Source organism: Coenobita brevimanus, chromosome 28, assembly GCF_032717465.1.
Source record: "Coenobita brevimanus isolate Jiangsu-jjx chromosome 28, ASM3271746v2, whole genome shotgun sequence".
In the NCBI taxonomy this organism is placed as follows: Eukaryota; Metazoa; Arthropoda; class Malacostraca; order Decapoda; family Coenobitidae; genus Coenobita; species Coenobita brevimanus.
This window is the reverse complement of record NC_136981.1, coordinates 6467759-6482641: the sequence shown is the minus strand read 5'-3', so window position 1 is coordinate 6482641 and position 14883 is coordinate 6467759. Positions and strand designations below refer to the sequence as shown.

Below are 14883 nucleotides of genomic sequence, written 5' to 3'. Positions count from 1 at the left end.
CTGTAGAGAAGCAAGAGGAGATGGCAGAGAATATAACTGAAGCACCTGTAAAAACTTTTAAGGAATTACTGATGATTGCCTGAAAAAGACAGTAACAAGTAAGCCAAATGGTTTAGAAATAATAATGATAAAAATAACTGTGAATACTGCCATTGCTGTTTATGTTTAAGCTTTTCATGCACAAGGAAAACTGATTAGGCAATAGAATAACATGCAATGACTGATTATCTTTAAAGCACTATGTCCCTACCAAACATACATTGCAACTCTGCTACAGCTTCTCCTTGAACCTACCCAATTAACTGCCAGATCTGCTACAAACCCTGTCTCAGACTCTCATGCACAATGTTCAGGAGGACCTTTGAGGAACAAAAGTAGTATCACTCAGTATAAGGTCTTCTCCATGTACTCAGTCTTAACTCCATTGCTGAGGATGCCCTTTAAATTTATTCCTATTACCTCCACATGAATTTTATGAAACTTATGAGAATATCTGAGGGATTGGATGTAGACTTTACTAAGCATATATAATTCAAATTTGTTTACAAACTTTAAAACTTTATGATCAGCAAATGCAGGGGTACCAATTCTCATAATCTACTGACTTAGCAAGCCTCCTAGAAATCAATAATGTCTGTCTTATCACAAATAAAGGAGTTAACAAGGTGTGCAAGGGATATAACTTAGTTCTTAATAATTCAGGGGTGTATTTGGATGCACAGACAGTCTGCCACTAAGAGGTCTTGGATCTGATTCTCTGGCTGGGAAAGAATCCCTGGGAGTGTCCTTACCATCCTCCCACTCCCCCCCCCTTTTTTTTTTTCCAACTCTGGGCATAAGTTTAAAACCTGTTCCCTGATGCCCAGCAATCCCACATATCAAACACCTCCACATGTCTGTTTATACCTAGGGCTGAAAAAAGGTCTGGATATTTTCATCAGGAGTTGTATGTTCCAATCTGAGGAACTGTTTGCTGTGATTCTACATCACATCACACCCCGAGAACAAGTTAACACAGCATAGCAGAAGGATCTGCAGACTAATGCAAGGTGACAGATCCATGACGAGAAAACTATGCAGCTAAAAACAATACTCACCACCAGAAACTCTTGCTTGTCTACGCGCTCATTGCCATCAGTGTCAAACATGTTAAAGGCGATCCGGAACCCAGTCTGAGGTTCTGTAAGGATATATGAGCTCTCAGGACCATCTTTTCATCGGTTTAAAAGCGTAGACTCAGCATGTTAATTCTTTTTTTTTTTTTTAAATAAATGATGACAATCATACCTTGAAATCAATGGCATTAATAAAAAACAGTATAAACACCATAATTTCATATAATTTATTTTACAAACACAGAATAAAAGAATCATCAAAATGGCAAAATCCATACAAGTGGGAATTTTCATATATTTACCAATCAAATTTTTCATTTAACAATTCCGTATACCGTTACCTGTTGCAGGGAAAAATACTGCCCCCAAAAAGCTGAGGGGAGGGTCCTGACCAACTATATCGCCCCCATATGGATTTGAAACTCATTTACAATGCTCCCTACCATCTGCTACTTACTTTTTTTTTTTTTTTTTTTTTTTATCAGCAATGAGTGCAAGGCCCGGGGGGGAGGTAGGTTTATGATGGGAGAGTTGAGAGGCAGGATGGGACTGTAGTGTATTAGTGTTGTGATGAGGAGAGGTAGATTGGAATGGTCTGGGCATGTGGAGAGGATGGGGGATGATAATTGGGTGCAGAAAGCGAGAAGTGTTAACGTTAGTGGTAAGGCTGTGAGAGGCAGACTGGAAAAGACCTGGTATGAAGTGACTGAGTGTGACATCAGGGATAAGGGACTCAATAGGGAAGCTTCCAGAGATTGTGCGGCATGGACAGTCGCCATTAGGTGACCATGGCCGACACATGCAAGCATGTTGGAGCCTTTAAAAATGAATTAATCAATACTGTACAGCAATCTCTTGAATGCTTTCCTGTAATTTATGTCACTATTAAAAACAGTACTGTAGCCTAACTAATACAATACTGCAAGAGAATAACAATATGCAACAGGCATATTAAATCACTGTAGCCACAGATGCTAGAAAGCTTCCTCAGCTCACATGATTATGGTCTTTCATCAACTTCTTTCACAATACACTATTCTCAAGAAATTCACATAAACCCTTTAATATCCATCCATCCATCATCCAATCCTACATTGCCCCATGAGAAGCATAGGAGCCTGGGGCTAGGAGGTTGGTCTCGACATTTAAGATGAGAGTGACCAGCCTCACTCATCCCTGAGTGGCATTACATGAGCAATCAACCCCAACCACCCCTTGGACAGAAACCCTCACCGGCTCAATCCGATTGGGGCGCAATAATTACCCACTAAACCACCAGGTGCCAAAATTTGGTTATATGGTTACCACCCAGCGTAGTAAATGGTTTCCTGGTGTACTGGAAACCATTTGGCTTGTCACTCAGTGTAGAATCACCCACAGGCAGAAGGAAGAAGAAAATATGAAGGAAAGAAAGACAGAAGAGGGAGCGTAAAGTTACCAGTAGGCAGAAGGACAAGGAAAGAAAGAAGGAAAGGAAGACAGAAGAGGATGGAAGGAAACCCTTTAACATAATAACATATATTATATTTTATTTTGGCCTCTTGATGATTTCATTACTGACCTAAGGATGCACTTTTTGCCCTGGCAAAGTTATGTACTGGCACCAGTATAGCTTTCACTCACCCATTCACTACTTGAATACTCTTGAATTAAATAAAATTATCGGGTTCAAGAAAGAATGACATACACAACTGACACACAACTATGTCACTGTAGTGAAGAAGTTCATCCACAAAATCTCACTCTTTTGATTTACAATTCATCAAATCCTTACTCATTTTTCAGTCCCCTCCAAGTATACTGTACACATTACTTCACTGTTCTCACTCTTACTGAACTTCCTCACCCATGTCATTTCCATTTCATCACTTCCTTTAGGTCAAAGTTTTCACATCACTACCCACCCTTATTTACCCCTTGAATCCAGTGGCAAGGTTTTCATCAGGCTACTACCAGAGTACTGAATGCTGGAACCTTAAGAAATAGAAAAAATAATAATAATAAATAAAATAAAACAATTTCTGATGGCAAAGGGGTTAAGGAAGGCTATATCACCATTCTGAAAGTCTCCTCTTGTCTCAATTTCTGTAGATTGTATGAATTGCCCCCAAATCATGTCATCTAATTCAAGTAGTTATTTCATCCCTTTAGCTATCAAGTTACTCTACTGGGATTTAACTACTGTACATAAAATTTCAAAATCACTTACTTGTTAGAATTGAAAGCAGGAACAGGTACTCCGTGTAGGATATGATGCCTAAGGAGAAACTTTATTACTGTATCATACTATGCTTATAAAAATACTTATTTCACTGTTTTCTTTTTTTTATGACAAAGCAAGTTACTGTACATTCTTCTTAACCATGCAAATTAAATAAACTTATAAATAGGAACTGAAAGAATTTTAAATACTATTCAGTACTGTAAACAGCAGAAGTATTAGGCATAATAATACTTTAAAAATCTGTACATGAGCCAGACCAATGAGGAATGGTTCAAACAGAACTGCTGTATGCCACTGTTACAGAAGTTTGCCATATCGCTGAAAGATATCCTACTTGGGATGTTATCCCAGCACTATACAAGTACAAGTGACTATACAGGACACCAAGTCTCACCCTTGTCATATATTGTCCTGAACATGTCTGGTGAACCCTTGGACAAAGGTGGAGTCTCCTGCACAAACTGGTCTAAGTCCCGTTCTGCTAGCACACGCCGTTTCATCCTTGCTGTAGATCAAAAGAACCATGTATTAAAAAAACAGTCTGTATTAGAGCAAAAGTCAAGACAATTATCTCTTAAATCAGTTAATTTGTAAAACAGTACCATAGTTAAAGTAAAAAATATTAATTCATTTACCAATTTGATGGAAAAAGGAGTTCATTCATAAATAAAGGTACCGGTACTACAATATGTAAACTGGGTGGTTCATATATGCATCTACACAACTCTGCAACTGTTATTTGCACCATCTGTTCTCAATTTCTCAGATGTTGATGTCTGCCTACTTGCCTGCCTGCCTCTCTACCTACCTTCATGTTTGTCTGCCTAAAATGTTCATACAAAACAATAACGCAATAGACCTAAGGGTAAATAAATGCCACACTGTACCATATGTATCTTTTATGTACAAAAATACTGCTTGCAAATTCTAGGAATGTACAGATTCAAATGAAAGTTCCATGCAATTTCTGACATTTGAATGATGTGAAGAGGATATAAAATATATGCCAACTGTCTAAAAGACCTGAAAATTAAGACACTGTTTATACTTTGTCAGTTTGTATTTAATTCTTAAACCAAGATTATGAAACAAACTATATTTTAAGAAAACAAACTATTAATGCCCCCTCCCTCAAAAATATTTGTATTTACACTGTACATAAGCAAAAAATTTCATATCACAGTAACATAACCACTTCTCTTTGATGATTTTTTATATATTTTTGTGTCCCACAGATATCATGCTGCTCAGGAAAGACCTTTCAAACAAATGGGTAAGATACAGTTTTCAACAGGCCACTCAGTACACGATCCTAAGTTGAATAAAACTGTTTTGAGAAAAATAATACTATAAAATTTATGCCACTGCACTGAAGAGAATACTGAGAAATGATGCAGCAATGCATACAATTTTCTCAAATGTCTGGTCTACTAGTTTAACATCATTCTGCTTGAAAGATTTTCACAGCAACACTAAATACAAGCAGTCCTCAATACATGTAAAGGATATGCTTTAATACAGTCTAACTTTTTACATTCAGATGGTACTGTGAATTGAGGGGTAACTGGGATATCACCTTTACAGGAAGCAATAGAACATAAAGAGGCATTTCAAAATACATTACTATGGACTTAATATCTACCAAAAATAGAAAAAAAAAAAAAGTTATTATAGCTATAACAAGACTTCCTGTATGTAAGTCCACAAGCACTGATGTTGCTGGTAGACTCTGACAGTATATAATAAACTTGGAAAGGTTTTGGGCTGACTTCCAGCAAGCACTTCTGTCAACAGCATATCTGTGTCATGACAACATAACCATTATGGTCTTTGATCTTCCAGTGCATGCTTACTAGAAACAAATGAGTCCAACTGTCAATTAAGTCAACTGTGTTCCATCCAATCTCAGACTTACTTTGGACACACCAAAATTTTTCTCAAAACACAACACAAAGGACTCTCATAACCACGATGTTTTAAAACTCAGACACTATCTTTGCATTAAAGAGGGAATCACTGAAAACAGACTATACAAATAATTACAGAAGCCCCAGCTTGGTTTGTACCTCAGCAGCCACAAACATGGAAAAGCTGCAAAGTACACAAAATGAAGTCTTGCAAATATTAACAGGATGAACAAAGACCACTGCTTCAACACAAGCCATCCCATCCTTATAATAATTAACCCAAATGCTACAACCCTCTCCCCATCACAAACAAAAGATCAACAGGCTCTCCATACTACACTGAATACTTCAAAAACATCTCCTCCCCAAGCAAACACTTTGATAAACAGAAGTACACACACACACACACACACACACACACACACACACAGAGTCACCCAAGCCTTTAGTCAAAGAGCATCTTCCATGAACCCAAGCCAGACATTCATCACCCAGAAACTGCCCTTTCCAGAGATACATGACTTAACCTAGCCTGAGTAACATGTGATCATCTCCCTTCTATACTTCAGTACCAACACAAAAAAAATATATACCTTACAGTATATATATACTAAGAAACAATTCACTCTGATTCCAATGAAAAGCAGCCCCCCTGCACACCAACAAACTTGCTCACATTAAGCATCACGCACTCAGAGTACAGACAAACCTTCACTAAAACCTCTACAATAAAACTCCGGTTCTGCCTTGTGGAAGTGGCCAGATTCCTGCAGCCCATCAAGTTCACATCCAGCTAAGCCTGAGGTCATAACAACAGTAACTTTATACTGTAATGTGCGTAAAAAATAAGCGCAGAGGTTAAGTAATGAGAAATACAAAAGGTAAATTGTTAACCTGGAGGAAAAATTAGTTAGATACTACTCCAGAAATTAAAAAAAAAAAAAAAAACATTCTTCACTCGTAGTGGGTAAATTTGAAGGTATCCTAGAGGGTGAATTTCAAGCCACTTTTAATATCATGCAGGAATTAGAAATGAAGATTGAAGGAATCATCCTAGACTCAGACAGCTAAGGAGAGGGAGCAATGCTTCTTGTCTCCAATTATACTATGGTCTTCACCAGACATAAAGACCTTCCCCCTTTGTCATTAATGTCTCATCTGCCCAACTAAGCAAGTGCTTGACTCCACTTGGGTGTGGAGTGGAGAGTTCATATACAAGGTATGGCCTCATTAATGAATGTTGGTGTTGTCACCACAATTAGTGTGTGTGGCTTCAATCAGTGAGATGAGGAAAGGAGGAATATAACTTCTCTAGGGAGGGTCTAATGAAATGGGTGCCTTTACTTGCTACATGTCTGTGATGGTAAATTCTGTAAATAAGACCAGATTTACTTCAGTTGCCTTCATACCACCTAGGCTATGCCTGCAAATTTTCACATTGGATGAAGTGTACACGACAGATCCTGTATAACTGCATGTATTTAAGTTTGGTCTCAGGAATAGCTACTGTAAAGTTTGCAAATATATCTGAAAGAAGGCTGATGCAAGGGGATGAATGTAAAGTGCACTTTTGTAGCAACACTGGAGAGTCAATGCTGAGATGTTACTGCCCCAAGATGTAGTGCATGAAGATGGGCAATGAGAGTGCATGAAAACTCAACCAGACATGGGGCCTCTTACTGGATTTCTATTACTACAACTTTTAATTTTTCTGTTACTATTAGGGTACTTCAGCTTTCATCAACTGTAATATTATTCTTTAGTCAGTTGAAACTATTACAGTTATCTGCATACAGGGTACTTTAGCTACTCAAGTGGATAATCCTTAGGTTGATAAAAAAAAGTAGATAGCTAGAGTAAGAGCAGTATGTTCCTCAAGACAATTTTACTGTAACTCTGACTGCTAGGGGTTTCTCTCAGTATGACAGAAAAATCTGAAGTTAATAAAATGCCAATATACTCATTATAACAGAAAAATTTGAAGTTGACAAAATGCCAATATAACTGAGAAGTAATAGAATATTACATACTTCTGTCACATCTTAGAGAGAGAGAGAGAGAGAGAAAAAAAAAAGGTTGGAAGAGGAAAACAGAAGTACCCTGGCCATCTTCAGCTGAAAGTTGTCAGTGTATGGTACTTTACCTATTTTTTCCCCTTTTGTTTTGTTCCTTTCATACTTTTTTTTACAGCTGTAGCTATACAGCCACTGTATTTCATCAGTAGCAGGTGGAGGCACCCAGCATCCACTTACTCGATGTAATGCTGCATTCAGGTGATTCTAAAATGAGTGACAAGCCAAAAGTTTATTGTAACCCAGGAAACTCTTTACTGTGCTAGATGGTAACCATATAACCAAATGATGCCTGGGGCCTTGAGGGTTACAGCATTCCAATCAGTGGGGTGGCTTGGCTGTATTTCCCACATAATTCCACTCAGGGTGAAGTGAGGCTGGTCACCCTCACCTTTAATGTCACAAATGAATGTTCTAGCTCTGGGCCACTATGAAGCAACAAAAGACGGGATGATGGGTATATTTCCATAAATGCAATAAATTATTTCGGTCACAAAACCAAAGCAGCAGTTCAAGAGGAATATGTGTCCACTGGCAGCAAGAAATGTAGACTTGTACCAAAGACAGTCCTAGGTCAGAAGGCACAGACAATGAAGAACAATGACTGTGTGTCTGGTTGTGAGGTCTGTGCCTGTAGAAGAGCAAGATCAACTCCACAAGTAGAACAAGGGCTGAAGAGGCTCATGTGATGGTAGTATAGTATTCAGTATCTGCTTGAAGATTCAAAATAAAAATGAAGTGGCAGGGTAGTTCTCTGGAAACAACGAAGTCCATGCTACGGGAGAATATCTGGAGAAGAAGAAGAAGAAAAAAAAAACTAACAGCCTGTAAGCTGGGCCACTGCTGAAGTATCTCCTATGACTCTGTGCAAAAGAATGGAGATTTAAGTAATTTCATCTACTGGTTTAAAACAAATAAGCGTTGGTACAACACTCTAAAATTTGATGCAAATGCCTTGAAACTTTTCCTGTGGAACAATTTTTAGAGTTTTTGCCACAAATCCAGTCAGAGATCATCTCTGACAGGCAGTCATATATGATGCAATTCATGCCAAAATGCCTGGAAGTGTTGTCATAAAAAAAAAAAAAAAAAAAAGCTACCAGTATATACTTGTACTGAAATAACAAATGAAAAAAAGCTACTGTAGCTACATTACTTACGACGTGGCTCTGAGTCAGTGACAGATTCTATGAAGTCCTGTGGAGTCATGTACAGTTGTCCCTGGTACTCTGCAGATGCAAACTTGATAAATCTACGTTCACGGTGATTCAGCTTCAACCCACGTAGGGACTGGTCATCAATCTGAAATGCAAACTTAGCTATCTCACATAAATGTACACAAATATTGGACACAAAAATATCAAGTGCATTATGCTGCAATACTGTATTATGGCTAAGAACATCATATTTTCACTTCACTAAATCTCACATACACCACCTAGATAATTTGTTTTCTATATTTCTTAACCAGAAAATGGGAAGGTCACCTGTGCTTATATACCACACTTAATGACCTGCCAATTATGTCCTTGCTTATCTGTAATTATATATGCCCATTTATATGGCTGGGGAAATAGTAATGTATCATAAGTCTTTGAGAGAGGTGAAGTCAGTGAATGTACAGCGAGGTTGGATGGGGAGGAATTGGAAAATGTGAGTACCGGTACGTTTAAGTACTTGGGTAGTGTGATGAGTAAGGATGGAGGTTTGGAGGGTGAAGTGCTTGAAAGGGTACAGCAGGGAAGAAAGGTTGCTGGTTCTTTGAAAGCAGTGATAAGAAACAAGGAAGTGAGCATGGAAGTGAAAAAGTTGCTACATGACAGTATTGTGATACCAACTCTAACGTATGGAAGTGAAGCTTGGACGTTGTTGGAAGGACACAAGTCAAGAGTGAGAGCAGTGGAAATGAGTTATTTAAGAGGAGCCTGTGGAGTCACATGGAGAGACAGGCTGACGAATGAGGATATAAAGAAGCGTTGTGGTGTGGATGTAGATGTGATAGGAAGCGTTAAGAGGAACACACTGAGGTGGTTTGGCCATGTGGAGAGGATGGAGGGTGAAAGACTGACGAAGAGAGTGTATGTGAGTGAGGTGGAGGGGGGAAGAGGGAGGGGGAGGCCGAGGATGAGATGGAGGGATGGGGTGGAGAGGTATATGAGAGAGGGGGGTGTGAGTTGGGAGCAGGGCAGTGAAATGGCGGGGGACAGGGCAACTTGGAGGCGATTTGTTTGTGGCCACCCCAAACGGGATTGAGGCGTCTGGCAATAGATAGATAGATAGATCATAATTCTGGATCAGACATAAATAAAATCTGATCCCCAACTGGTGATATTTAGGGAAACAGCCAGCAGATACCACAACTGACAATGAAGGTTTGCATTTTCTAGCACTGACAATTGTAGGGTCTTCATTCTAAATCACATTTTTATATACACTGTAGCATAGCTACTTAATATCAAGTATATACATGGTAAAATAAGAAACTGCCAATTAAAGATCTTGTTCTCAACACACAACCTTCTCTTTCACCTCTCCACATCTTTATTTTCTGTATTATTCCATCCAGTTAATACCTGATATATGCCTTCTTTTATTAAACAGTTCAAAGCTATTTACCAATAACAATACAATAATTCATCAATGTCACTGCAAAACTTCTCCCTCAGTAACCCTGAACTCTATCATACATATAAAAAAAATGTTAAGGAGGAACAGTTCCACCAAAGTTTAATATACTCATTGTAATTTTATGGTACCAAATGCCCCAAACTAAAGACTGACAAGCTCTTTTCGGTGTTCCACCTGTTCTTACCTTATTTTTATTTTTCTTTCTTTCTAGGCTGATTCACTGTTAGTGTCTTTAGCTTGTAGTATGTCCCAACAATCTTCACACATATGTTAAAATGAAATATGATGATGAGAGCAATCCAGGAAGAAATGAAACTGTTTCAATCTTTTGAGCACTGCAGATCCAGGATGACAGCTTTTATCTCTAGACTTAAAGATAAAAAGTAAAATCTAACTCAACACTCGCTAATCGTGAATAAAGTCTGTGATTGAGGTGAATCATAAAAGTAACCCAACCTGTGGTAACTTGGAGGAGAGTGAATCTGCAATGCTGAAAACATGTGTCCTACATACAGCAGCCTATTAATGGATGCTGTTAGAGAGAGAAAACATGGCAAAATCAAGACAATACATATCATATGACCTAGTGATTATTGTTATCAAATTACTAACTCCCTGGAAATGTTGTAACATTAGTGGTGGATCGTGGAGGGGGTGGGGCAATTGTAACATAATCGTCAACATACAAGGCAAACTGGACACTGCCACCACTTACGGGATTAAGGCGTCTGGCAATAGATTGATATAGATACTGCCACATTCTGGGCACTACAAGGATATATAACACTTAAGGTACCAATTTTCACACACAAACCCATCATTTTTCCTGGACAAAATAAAAAGTACATACCGGACGACGAGAAGGCTTGCTGGCTGCCTGAACAACAGCAGATTTCTCCAGCCATTTTAGTCCCAGGTAGAGGGAAGTTGCTGCAGCAGTTCCATAAATACACAATTTGGAAGCTTTCTTAATATCACTGTGGAAAGCACTGGTGCTAAAAGTTCTCGTTCGCTGAGCAAATCGTCTACCCAAGAGGGCATTCGTAACACATCGTCTCACTGTGGCCGCCATATTTGTTGTTGTGAATCGATCAGCTGATGATATAAGAGACGGATTATTCTCAGCCTGGGACCAGTCGTGGATGCTTCATAATAATGCAGTAAGAAATATTATTTCCTATATATCACAGCAATAAAATTAATTCCTCCGAATAGCGATTACAAGTAATGAGTATGATCACCTTCAACTATTTGGGATACGAGATAGTGTATCGCCGCAACAACTTGTCAAGTACCGCCAAATTCAAACTCAGTTATATGATGAAATTCAAGCATCAAGGTAGAAAAGGCCATCAGGCTGGAACACCACCTACACACGAGTTTACACTTTCTTTTTACTTATCGAACTTCCTTTTCTTCTCTCTTTTCAATGTCAAAATATCATCAAAAGGGCTGACAGCTATTCTGTGATAGAGTGAATCTCTGCTGGTCCGTAACTTCCGGTCATATCTACCTCTCCTTTCACACAACACCATTCAGCACACACAGACGTCAAAAGATGCCTTGATTAAAAAAAGCTATGCATGCTTACTTTCCTTCCATCTCGTTGCTGAAGAAAGCTTTGCATTAAATCTTCCCAGGGCGTATTTCCTTTACTTCGACCACCATTCCCTTGTCTGCTTTGATCACCCTTTTCCTAATATATCAACCCATTTAACCACCTGAACACCATGGGATTCTGCTACCACTGATGCTCGAATGATTAGGGATGGATGACTTGGTGCCACTTCTTTAGTAAGTATGTTGTATAGTGGACCTTAATTTCCAGTTTGCTCATTACTTGTATGCTTTTCTTATATCGACATGGCTTGCATCTCTAACAATAAGACGTAACAGGTATGATAAATTGGTTGAGAAGAGGTGTTACGAAATCTTTTATGAGAACGAGAATATTAATCAAAGCTGATTATACAATGAGAAAGCTGTCAGATTAGAGAGCGAGCAAGATGTCGTACTTGCTCGGCATGAATGCTTCGTAGCACCTCATCCGTAGCGATTTTTTTTTTCATATGTGACATAAACATTCTCTGTTATGATAGTTATGAAATCACCGAGGAAGAAGTGATAGGAAGCTTCCTATGACGAAAAGCAGACGACTCTATTTTCAGCTAATAATTGGCAAAGTAGTTTATCTGACTGTACCTCCAGGTTCATCTGAAACGGGGACTCAGTGGACTGCATGCAGACGTTGTCTTCTTCCTGCAGTCCACCATCCTCCTTTCGGGGAGTAGGAGGGATCAGGGGTATTTGTATAACCTGGCAGTTCCACCACTTAGTCAATATCGGTCCTATCATATGAATGTGTCCGTCTCCAGCACTAGTACCGCGAGCAACTCTGTGAGAAATATTCAAGCAAGCAAAGGCAGAGTTGAATTGAACTTGTTTGGTAGCCCCAGTTTGTACCTACACATCCCGGTGAGAAAAGTGTTGTGTTTCCTCTTATCACTTAATTTCTGATAGCCAGGGAGAGGACATTTCGGACGCAGGAACCAGAGCAGAGATTAAGAAACTGAGATAATTTCTCTCTCGTTACAAAGAGGAACAAGAGACATGGGGACAATCTGCCCTCTCTCACTTTCTTGTCATGTGAGGTACCTACAGTATAGTCAGTCTCTTCGTAACAATGATTTGGTTTCTTGGTGTCCCCTCGTGAGCAGTTTTCTTTTTTTTTTCTTCTCTTTCTTTCATTCTCTCTTTCTTCTTCTTTTTTTTTTTTTTGTGAGGGAGGAGCAAGATACGTGGGATGATACTGCACCCTCCCTTCTTTGGCCCTCTGGCAAAAAAAAAAAAAAAAAAATGTTGGTTACCACAAGAAGCCGATCTTGAGTGTATTTGTGCATCAAGGTCCCTCAGATGTCAACACCGCTGCGGCAATCAAATGAGGGGCCGTGTTCGTCCTTATCTCGCCCACATTCCTCAGGTAAACACTACTGGGGGAGGCCATTAATTAAAGCTTTGCCTGTTTGGAATTCTCCTGCATAAACAAATTCGTCTTGCTTGTGCCTAACGTAAGCTAGGGGTTCTTTGCCCAGGGTCCACGGAAAACCGGAATCCACAACAAAAATATAAGGATTTCGCAGAACCTTCTAATTATGGCTAGTCCTGATGCCCGTGTAACTATCCCCAATTGTGAGTGAGATTCATCCAATATAAGAAACTGTTCGATTATGCAAGAACAAATTATTGATCACGATGCTATAACCTGTCTGGTGAAACTAATGTCCATATGTTTAGACCTTAGATTTCAAAGTGGAATACACACTCCCACTTTGTGACGAGAGTTTTTGAAGTGCATAAACGAAGATGGGACATGTCTCGCCTTCCTATATGGCTGCTGACCGCACTCTGTCGTGTGGGATGCAGGCTAACCATAACTGATAACAGCAGGCGTTTCATTTAGGATCGCCAAAAATTAGTGATACACACACACACACACACACACACACACACACACACACACACACACACACACACACACACACACACACACACACACACACACTTCACGATGAAAGTAAGCACACGGGTAAAGTCACACTGATGGAAAAAAAAAAAAAAACGTAAGGAGTCTGCAGGTCTTCAACTTCTGATATGAAAAGATGAAATTATCCTTGCAATTTTTAAACAAGTTTTGCTGATAGAAATAAAGAGAGTCCATGGGGTTTACTGAAGTTTCCAAAAGAGCAATGAGTCTGTAATGATTGAAATATAATGACAAACGTGATATCCCAAGCTCCGAAAGAGGTTTATTGGGAGTGCTTTTAATCCTATGGCTGTCAGAACTTCTCTCATCTGGGTAAGTATTGTCTAGTGCTAGTCTGGCTAAAGTATTTTAGTGTATCTACAGCAATGTAGTAGTAGTAGTAGTAGTAGTAGTAGTAGTAGTAGCCTAGTAATGATAATAGTAATAGTAATAATAATAATAATAATAATAATAATGATAATAATAATAATAATAATAATAATAATATGATAATGATAATAATAATAATAATAATAATAATAATAATAATAATAATGATAATAATAAAACTTCTCCGACAGTCCTCTGCCAGCACCGTGTCTCTCCTTCCATATCTCTCACTCCTCCTCAGACGACAGATACCCTAACATCTCTTCCTTACCTGTTTATTCTGCATATCACACCTCAGCATCCTCCTTTACTTTACGTTACTGATGGAAAATATATTGAAACTATAGTGGCAAAAAGAGCATTCAAGGATATTAGGTGCAATAAGCAAAATAAATAGCCACGAAAATGGGGCTACGAATCCTCTCATTTAAGTAGCCTTTGCAAATCTACGGAGGATACTCGCCAAGTTTTATTTGATTTTTTTTTTTTTTTTTTTTTTTTCCTCTTATCGTTGAATGCGGTGGGGTATTTTATGACTTATTCTTAGTACCTCCGTATTATTATTATTATTATTATTATTATTATTATTATTATTATTATTATTATCATTGTTGTTACTACCATTACTACTACCATCACTATTATTATTATTATTATTATTATTATTATTAGCATCGTCATCATCAGTTGGGGAAACATCTCGTAGTGAAGGGGTAAACGAAGGCTAAATCTAATTCCTCTAGAGCAAAAAATATTCCTTAAGCTGAATTAAAACGCTGGAAAAAAACAGCAAAATAATTTCTCTTCGATTTTATTAAGATTTCCTGGAAGTTTCGACCAACCGCTTACGACAAATCTTGCAAAGTTTGAGCATAGTAGGTTACGACTGTTTTTTTTTTTTTTGTAAGAAAGAAGGAACCAAAGGCCAGGAGCCCACGAGACTGTTCCCTCTAAGAAGAAAATAGAAACGAGGTAACAGAGACACAAATTCAAGCTCCGTTCATTTTGAGATTACAAGGCAAGC

At 38.5% G+C, this 14883-nt stretch overlaps 1 protein-coding gene across 1 annotated transcript in view; it reads right to left on the bottom strand.

Annotated features, from left to right (window-relative positions):
* MICU3 (Mitochondrial calcium uptake 3) overlaps positions 1-11018 on the bottom strand; it is a 34268-nt gene extending 23250 nt beyond the window's left edge. The window contains exons 1-5 of the mRNA XM_080268431.1: positions 10797-11018; positions 8479-8620; positions 3734-3844; positions 3325-3372; positions 1098-1180 (exon numbers count right to left, since the gene is read on the bottom strand). Of these exons, the coding sequence (XP_080124557.1) occupies positions 1098-1180; positions 3325-3372; positions 3734-3844; positions 8479-8620; positions 10797-11018 (606 nt within the window). The remainder of the gene's footprint in view (positions 1-1097; positions 1181-3324; positions 3373-3733; positions 3845-8478; positions 8621-10796) is intronic.
* Positions 11019-14883: the final 3865 nt, after the last annotated feature.